The sequence below is a fragment of the Oryctolagus cuniculus genome, chromosome 16, assembly GCF_964237555.1.
Source record: "Oryctolagus cuniculus chromosome 16, mOryCun1.1, whole genome shotgun sequence".
NCBI lineage: Eukaryota > Metazoa > Chordata > Mammalia > Lagomorpha > Leporidae > Oryctolagus > Oryctolagus cuniculus.
This window is the reverse complement of record NC_091447.1, coordinates 22,475,223-22,484,253: the sequence shown is the minus strand read 5'-3', so window position 1 is coordinate 22,484,253 and position 9,031 is coordinate 22,475,223. Positions and strand designations below refer to the sequence as shown.

Sequence of the window (9,031 nt, the reverse complement as noted above, 5' to 3'; positions counted from 1 at the left end):
GGGTAGGATGATGTCAAAATACTCTTCATCATATTCATCCTTTTAGAATGTGACAAAGAACCTCTCCTTAGAAAAATACTTGTATGCACACTCAGGCCAAATTTGTAAATAACCTCTGGAAGCTCAAGGACCTCTTGAAACCCATCCAGGAATTGCTTGTGCCAAGAAAGCCCGCCCATCACTATACAGTCACCTCGCACAAAACTTGGATCTCAACAAGGCAGTTTATACTACAGCAACCTTTGTAGAAGCATGCCTGTTTCCATCTGGTGCAATGGATTACTTTATCAGGAAAACAATTGCATTTGTTTTCTATGTTTAAAAATAACTATTTTATTACCTATGTTGGAATATAACAATAATCTCCAATCAGTATCATAAGAAGTATTAATCTGGTCTGACAAATCATTCTTAATATATTTTGAAGTCTAAAGGAAGCTGTGCATTTCTTTGCAGTGGGACCACAAAAGTTAATAATGCACCATTCTTTACTTATGGCTGCCGTTAGAGCAACTCAGCCCAATGATACCAATTTCTCATACTGGTGAAGTTTTAATTGGTAGATGTGTATGACTTTATTTAGTAATAAATGAGAAAATGAATTTAATAAATGCAGTTTGAGTAAAATGCAAACTATGCTCCATGGTGGTGGTGGTGGTGAGGGGATAATAAAGGTGTTTGTGGAAAGGGATAAAGTACTGTTTTGTGCAAAGGCTGGGAGAGAAGAGCAAAGGTCACATTGTTGCCTGAGCAGCAAAAACAGCAGTGTCATTTGTGGCAAAAAAAAGTTCAGCCTGGCTCTGACCTTGAAGTAAATCTAGAAATGCAGTACCCAGTTGCCCTCATAATTATTCCCAGAGTATCTGTTGAGTCTAAGCAGTGCTCATGTGTACCTATGAAGAACACATTCAGACATCTATGCTTAAGTTATATTTTTTAAGCCCTCTCTAGCTCCAAGGAGAGTAAGGTTGTTTTGCCTCAGAATTTAAATACCTGTATTTAAATCCCCAGGGCCCTTTGTCAGGGTGGAACTTTGCCGTTTCAAGGCAATGGGAATACTGGAATCCAGACTCTAGGGACTGTCACTGAGTTTGCTCACAAGCTTCCTAGCTGTTCTGAGCATTTGTCTAAAAGCCAAAAAAATAGGAGAAAAAGAAAGAAAAGAATATCCAAAAATCTTAGGAAGCACCCCCTCCCTGGGGGAAACCTCCAACCCCCAGGGTTTTGCTACCAGAGCCTGTCCCAGGCCACATTGTGCTGCCTGGAATCCTTGGAGAGCTGAGAAAAACACCTGCCACCTTCCAAACCGTGACGGGACTGTGAGAAAGGAGGTCACTAGAGTTCCCATTTGCTGCAACACAGGTGGCAACAGGATAATCTAAAAATACCAAGGTCCCAGTCCTGATCTGGGCGCTTGGCTTCCATTACCTTGTCACAGGGTCAGCATAATGTCTCCATTCTCTGTGGCTTGTGTTTACAAGTGGAACATGGGCATATCTCCAGTGAAAGCAAGAGACAGGCAGCTAGACATTGGGCCTTTCTTAAAACCTGTCACACTTCATAGCTCCAGAAGTCAAAATCCAATCACTTAAATTAATATCACGTTGACATCTAGATGTAAACTTCGGTGTGTGGTGATTGTTATAAAACGAGAAAAGATGTTGTAGAATGGTGATTATACACTCCCCATCCTCTGAATATTCATCTATAAGACAGAATGTATTTCTGTTTAGAGTATTGGTGTTAACCTGCTTTCCTAGCAGAGAGTAGACCAGCCCTTATGGTGTATGTTATGAATGCGTATTAACAGCTCATGCATTTGCATATCTGGAACTATAGTAGAAAACGCAGAACAAAATTTCTTTTGAAAGATTATGTACAAACACACTGAATCTTTGCTAAATCTTGACACAACAACTTTTCATCCCCCCCCCCTTTTTTTTTTGGTTTAAAAAAAAAAAAACCCTATAACACCCAAACAATAGATTAATAGTCAGAAAAACCTAAACATAGATTCTGCCCCTCGTTCCATCACCACCAAAGGTTTTTCTTTCATGTTCAAAGGCAGGAATAGAACAGTCCCAAATGTTTTCATCAATAAACTGCTCCTCATTTTTCTGCATGTACAAAGATAAAATGTAAAATCTAGCCTTTCAATGAGCTACATTGGTGATAATTTTCTGCTGACAGATCATGTCATCTGTCTCTTGCATTTTGATTTCTGTGTTTGTGATGACTTTAATGCAATGCAGCTCCTGGGGAGTTTGCAAGTTTAGAATGTGGTACAAGACATAAAATCCGTGACAAGCACTGCTTGCTTCGTGGCTCATGGCTCCAATACTTATGCTCTTTTAAAAATTAAAAATTAAAATTAAACCATATGTGAAGATAAAGAAAACTGTGCATCTGGCCTCCCTGAAGGTACTCTATGTGCTAATAGAAGAAGTGTGTGTAGCTTTTGAACCAAAAGCTATATGAAATACATGCAGTGTGTCCACTACCACTTATATATCCTTAAACAACATATTTTAAAGTGGCTTTGGTACGTCTGATTTAAAAATAAAGTCATTAGCCATGTCAGCTTACCTGTTTTAAATTACAGCCTTGCTCTTCCTTTAAATTTGCATTATTATATACTGGGTCATGAAGGGAGAAAACTTATCCATTTTCACTTAGCATAATCTTCCTTTTGGCCAACTCCCCTATCTTTTCCAGAACTGTCCAAGAAAAGTCAAGCAACTTTTTGAGATAGATGAAAAAGAGGAGAGTATGACAGGAGCGAACCTAAATTTAATGTGAGGCCCCCGTGCCAATTGGGACCCAAGTGCACGAAAGCAGCAGAATTCTAACCCTTCGGAAAGGGGCTTTCTACGGGGAATGCCAGCACAGCTTCCACAACTCCAGCTCTGCCAGGGATTACTTTAATACCAAAAGCACACTCTCACTTCAGAGAAAGCGATGACTCGGGCGTCAGACAACAAAGGTTGTGTTTGTTTATTCGTAAACTTTGGGGGTTTTTAAAAGTGTACTTTTTACTTTACTTATAGGCAATCCTGAAATAAAAATGTTCTTTGGGGGGGAGGGGGAGGAAGAGGAGTGACAGGGATGTGGAGAAAAAGAGGAAGGTGGAGTTTACCTCTGGCGTCCCAGTTTGTTTTATCCCTGAGGCTCTGCCAGCTTTGCCTCACTGTTTCTACTCTGCTTTTGTTAAAAAGGAGAAATGGGAGAAAAATAAATATGAAATACATTGGATAGGGGAAAACAACTGGCACTGACAGAGGAACAAGAAGACATTTAAATTGATGTTAGTCTAGAGAGGAAAGAAGAATATAAGCAGAAGATTTTTAGGAAAAAAAAATCTGAAAGTGCCAAAAGAATTAGGAAATCTAGAATTCCAGGGAGAGACAGAGAGAGAGAGAAAAAAAAAAACCCGAGTGATAATTTTTATGTTTATTGTGTCTGAAATGCCATGAGTAGGAGCAAGCAAGTTAAGGCTGGGAAGAGAGAGACAATAAAAGAGTGAAATGAGTGACTTCTGGTGGAAAGCATGAGCATGTGGTTTAAATCTTTGACAATGGACTTGCAGTGTCTGCACGGCTGTGTGTGTGTGTGTGTGTGAGAGAGAGAGAGAGAGAGAGAGAGAGATCTCAGAAAAGTTGTTGAAAGGCACCATCAAGTGTAGGAGGAGAGCACTGAGACCCCAGATGGGAAAATTGCTCTTTAATTCCAAATTCCTAAGAAGCACAGAAGTCCCCCACGTTGATAAGAGAATTCATAGACACACATACCTCTAAGTGACATGCCATGAAGCAAAACAAGCAAATAAGAAGCGCTTCCACAAATCTGAGTTTGGTTTGACATCTCAAGACCCGTTTGAGCCCCTTTCCATGGCTTTCTTTCCCCGGGACCCCAGGTGCACAGACGAGATGGTGATCTTTACAAAACAACATCATCAACAACAACAAAAACCTTCCGTTCACACAAAAGCCCACCTTGTAAATGGACGGAATATTAATGACTCCCTAACACTTGCACCGTTGGCAGGGCGAACCCTTGCACCAGCACTGCTCTTTCCACAGATTGCCAGTGAAACCGAAGCAGCTCGGGGAGAAACGCACCTACTGTATGTGAGAGGCTGCTGCAGGTTTTTTCCCTATCAGTCTAACCTTCTGTGTTGATGCATGAATGCTGGTACCCACTTACAGGGATGCCAGATGATCAGTGCAGAATGAAGGTCCCAAGAGAGAGGATCACATGGCTCTCTCTGCCCTGTGACGTCACTAGCAGATGGCATGGGTACCAGCTCTGGCAGTTGGCATCAATGTCACTTTTTAGAGATCAATGAGATAGTGCAGATACACACAGATCTAGAGACTCCAGGAGACGATGCGACATTCAGCCTGAAAAGATTTGGAAGACCCAAAATGAAAACTGATTATTGAATGAAATTAAAATCTAAGGTAATATAAATAAAGATATACTTCGATTGATGCTGCCTTTGCATGCAAGTATTTAAAGATACAGTGTCACTGTCTTATAGTATTTATGTGCTCTTTGCCATCTATAACTTCTTATCGCATTTCATTCTTACAATGTAAGTATCACATACTTTCACTGTTATTATGTAACACTGCAAGTATGTGGACATTAGTAAGAGTTTGTATACGTGTGTGTATGTGTGTGTCTTGTGGGGATTGGAGATTGTGAAATTGAAAAGTCTCTCTGCGAATGTGCCTATTTGTTTGAGGACTTTAGATGAAAATACTTACTTACTGCTTCACCAAACAAAAACCAAAAAATGCATTGGAAACACAGATTATTTCCCCCTTTCATTTGGGATTCTGGACACACGTGCACAATTGCAGTCAGAATCCGTGGACGGCTCCTGTCAGATATTAGCTGGAGGGAGACTTCCGTGCCTCGCAGAACAAAAACACCACAAGAGTGGTTTTTGTCCAGGATGATTTGAACAGCAGTAAACAGACAATCACATTCGGAAAAATGTTAAACAGCTCTCTGAACGTTCTCCTTGACTGCAAAAAAATGGTCAGTGATTTTTATTTTTTACTTTATTTGTAGAGGTTATTCCAAATTAGCCTATTCCCCTTTTCTTTTTGAAGACTGAGGAAATACTGCTTTCTCAAATAATCTTAATTGATCAGAAAGAATTCAGCTTTAAAGCTGACTCTAATTAATCTTTTTCTTAAATGTGTATATCCCCACAGACACTTATTCAAATTCACAGCTGTACGGTACAGCAAATAAAGTTAAGGTTTATTTTTTTTCTAAAAAACAAAACAAAACAAAACAAAAAACTCACAAATTTGTCAGCTAATGGAGAGACAGCAGTTTTCATTTTAAAAATTGGTTCCTCCTCTCATTTTGTACTCAGGGGAATTAGAATTAATGAAATTCTGCATTGCCATATCATGTTTTGCATTTGCTTGAATTCCACAATCCTTTTCATGTATTAAAAATCTACTTTAAAATCAAAGAGAAATGGAGTTGTTGGTGGCATTACAATAAATACTTTGTGTTTATTTTCTTGGATAATTTGCCTGTATACATTAATTCTATTGCATGCATCAATGTTTTCATAATTATGAGTTTGCAGAAACTCAAATATTAGGTTGAGTGTAAAAAAAAAGTCCTTTTTTATATGCTTTTTGTATGCTTTTGTAGTCTTCTGATGATTTTAAGTGTACAAACTTTAAAAATGAAAACACGTTCAATATTGTGCTGGCACTTTTTCAGGTAATTTAAGAGTAGAGAACCATGTTAACACTACCGTTTGACGAGTCTGTTGTAATGCCAGAATCCCAGATGTGCAGAAAGTTTTCTAGAGAATGCGAGGACCAGAAGCAAATTAAGAGACCAGAAAGCTTTTCCAAGCAGATTGTCCTTCGAGGAAAGAGCATCAAAAGGGCCCCTGGAGAAGAAACTGAGAAAGAGGAAGAGGAGGAAGACAGGGAAGAGGAAGATGAAAACGGGCTGCCCAGAAGGAGGGGTCTTAGAAAAAAAAAGACAACCAAGCTTCGGCTGGAAAGGGTCAAGTTCAGGAGGCAGGAAGCCAATGCGCGGGAGAGGAACAGGATGCACGGCCTCAATGACGCTCTGGACAATTTAAGAAAAGTGGTCCCCTGTTATTCCAAAACCCAAAAACTGTCCAAAATAGAAACTTTACGACTGGCCAAAAACTACATCTGGGCACTTTCTGAAATCCTGAGAATCGGCAAGAGACCAGATCTGCTCACGTTCGTCCAGAACTTATGCAAAGGGCTCTCCCAGCCAACTACAAACTTGGTGGCAGGCTGCTTGCAGCTCAACGCCAGGAGTTTCCTGATGGGTCAGGGCGGGGAGGCTGCTCACCACACAAGGTCACCCTACTCGACCTTCTACCCGCCCTACCACAGCCCTGAGCTCACCACTCCCCCAGGGCATGGGACTCTTGATAATTCCAAGTCTATGAAACCCTACAATTATTGTAGCGCTTATGAATCCTTCTATGAAAGTACTTCCCCTGAGTGTGCCAGCCCTCAGTTTGAAGGTCCCTTAAGTCCTCCCCCAATTAACTATAATGGGATATTTTCCCTGAAGCAAGAAGAAACCTTGGACTATGGCAAAAATTACAATTACGGCATGCATTACTGTGCAGTGCCACCCAGGGGTCCCCTTGGGCAGGGTGCCATGTTTAGGTTGCCCACTGACAGCCACTTCCCCTACGACTTACATCTGCGCAGCCAATCTCTCACCATGCAAGAGGAATTAAATGCAGTTTTTCATAATTAATGAGGAAAATGAAAATAAACAGTGGTCATTCACCTCCCCCGTCTAATTAAGACACAGCAGCTGCTTGTGGGCGGAGGGACTGGCACAACTCTATCTAAGGTGTTTACTAGTTTTTCAAGTGTGTTTCAACTATTGTGAGAATTTTCTATGTAATAATAAATCTCTTTTCGTATGAGGACTTCTCTTCATTTCCTTTTGTGTGTAAAGCACTGTGATTCTGTTTCCACTGGAAGGAACTTTTCTTGTTTTATTTTCTCTTAAATTCACTTAATTTGTTGGAACAAAGTATCTAAGAATATACTGTTGAATAAAGACATGCATACAGCATAACTCAATGTCTATTTTGGTTGTATAGTAACTATAAAAATGCATGGTATTAAAATCAGATGAGTAAAATGATGTGTCTATAATTACTAAGAATTATATATTATGTATCTCTGAAAAATTGAAATTTTAAAATATCGAGAATATCACTAAGCTAACAATGCTATTGAGGATGTGCAACAATATAAAAAGCTATGCAATTTTCGGTTCGCTGAGGATGGCTCTAAGCGCATTCAGTTGGTTACTGTCCCTCCTCAAATAGTTGCAGCTGAGGCAACACGATGTTTGGGTAGGTGGTGGCATAATATTTCAGTCGTAAGGAGAAACGATTTTCAGCACTTGTTTTGTATTGTTCAGAAATTACCTGTACAGGTTTGTAACCACAACCTACGATTGTGTTTTTCCACCCCACATTTTTAAAGCGATTAAACATAGATATTTCCTCTGGTAAAGGACATCTCTGAGCTGTGATATTTTTGCATGCTACTTATTATTTCCTGGGACACAGCTGTTTGCCGTCTCCAATGCTTCCCCTCTCCATTTCAGAAATACTTCTGGATTACGAAACCGTACGAGCTAAAACAAATTTCTGGAGCAAAATGACCAGAGCACTTACAAAAAATTTTTTTTCTTTTTTTGCCAAGTATCTGAAATGAAAGACTGGGGGAGCCCGTGAAGGGTTCAATATCCTGGGGAAACAAAGGTAAATCCTGGTAACCTTCAACTTGAGCCTAAATTCGGTGGCACATTTCCAGCAAACACCAGAGTGGATGTTAAAAATGGGAGGTTTTACTCCGCACGGTTTCAGTAAGTCTGGCCGATTAGAGGCTAAATTCTTGGGATTAAAAGTTTTCGAACAAAAGGCCACCAAAAACTCTTTACAGCGCCCAGGGAGCTCAGCCCCTTAAACACGAGTGAGTCCTTCCTAGAATAAAAGGCAAGGTGGCACTGAGCTCGCCGGCGATGGCCTCTGGCGCAGGTTTGCCCCCGAGGGGAGGCGGGGAACGGCCGCGCGACTGCAGAGGGTGTAGGGCTGGCTGCACCGCGCGAGGCTGGGGCGCCCCCCCACCCCAGCAGCGCCCGAGCCTGTGCAGGCCCGACCCGACCGCGGGGAGACCAGGCCATGGCCACCAGCTGCAGCTCTCAAGTCCCACCTGCAGTGGGTGTCCTGCCGGCCGGGGGCTGCGCCCTGGGAGCCAGGGAACGGGCCGTGCAGCAAGTGCAGCGCGCTGGCCTCGGGGACCCTGGCCTGAACCGGGCCCAGAGACGCGCCAAGGGAGTCACCCTTTCCGCCGCTCCGTCTGCCGCCCGGAGGGACACGCAGGCGGCGGCCACAGCGGGTGCTGCCCAGACGCAGCCTGGCCTGGCCCTCCCACGGCTGGCCGGTGGGACCTCTTGCGCTGGGGCTGCGAAGCCCGCGCCCCTTTCTCGGGAAGGAGGACTCGCCCCGTCCCTCGGCGTCCGCAGCTTTAAGATCTCCCGGGAACTTGGGTGTTCAAGGCAGCCGCCTCCGAAGGGAAAGGGGCCAAGCAGCTGCAGGCGCGGCCTGGGCAGGGAGTGAACGTGCCTTTCGGTGCGCAGTTGGCACCTGTTCACTACTGTCCCACCAGAGCGCGGGCGAAGAGGCCGGGGAGGAGGAGGAACGTTTGCCCACGGTCGAGGGCCGCCTGGCCCTTCTGTGTGTCTCGGGCACGGGAGGGACTGTGCGCTCGCCTCCTCCCGTACCTGCACAAAAGCTGCTCTCCCTGGGACTATTCCTGGGATCGCGGGGCCCCTCGAGAGACCCCCAGATGCTATGAACCTGGTCACTGCTCACCCCATCTGAGCAAACACCCGCCAAGTAAGCAAACGCCTGGGAAGAAAAGACTCGGGTTTCTATTTATTTACTTGTCTGAGGTCTTTCTATCAGCATAGGTGT

At 43.1% G+C, this 9,031-nt stretch overlaps 1 protein-coding gene across 1 annotated transcript; it reads left to right on the top strand.

Annotated features, from left to right (window-relative positions):
- Window positions 1-4,223: 4,223 nt before the first annotated feature.
- NEUROD6 (neuronal differentiation 6) lies at window positions 4,224-8,075 on the top strand. Its single transcript, XM_008261611.4, has 2 exons — window positions 4,224-4,460; window positions 5,755-8,075. The coding sequence occupies exon 2, from the start codon at window positions 5,776-5,778 to the stop codon at window positions 6,787-6,789; it is 1,014 nt and encodes a 337-aa protein (XP_008259833.2). The 5' UTR covers window positions 4,224-4,460; window positions 5,755-5,775; the 3' UTR covers window positions 6,790-8,075.
- The last annotated feature ends 956 nt before the right edge of the window (window positions 8,076-9,031 follow it).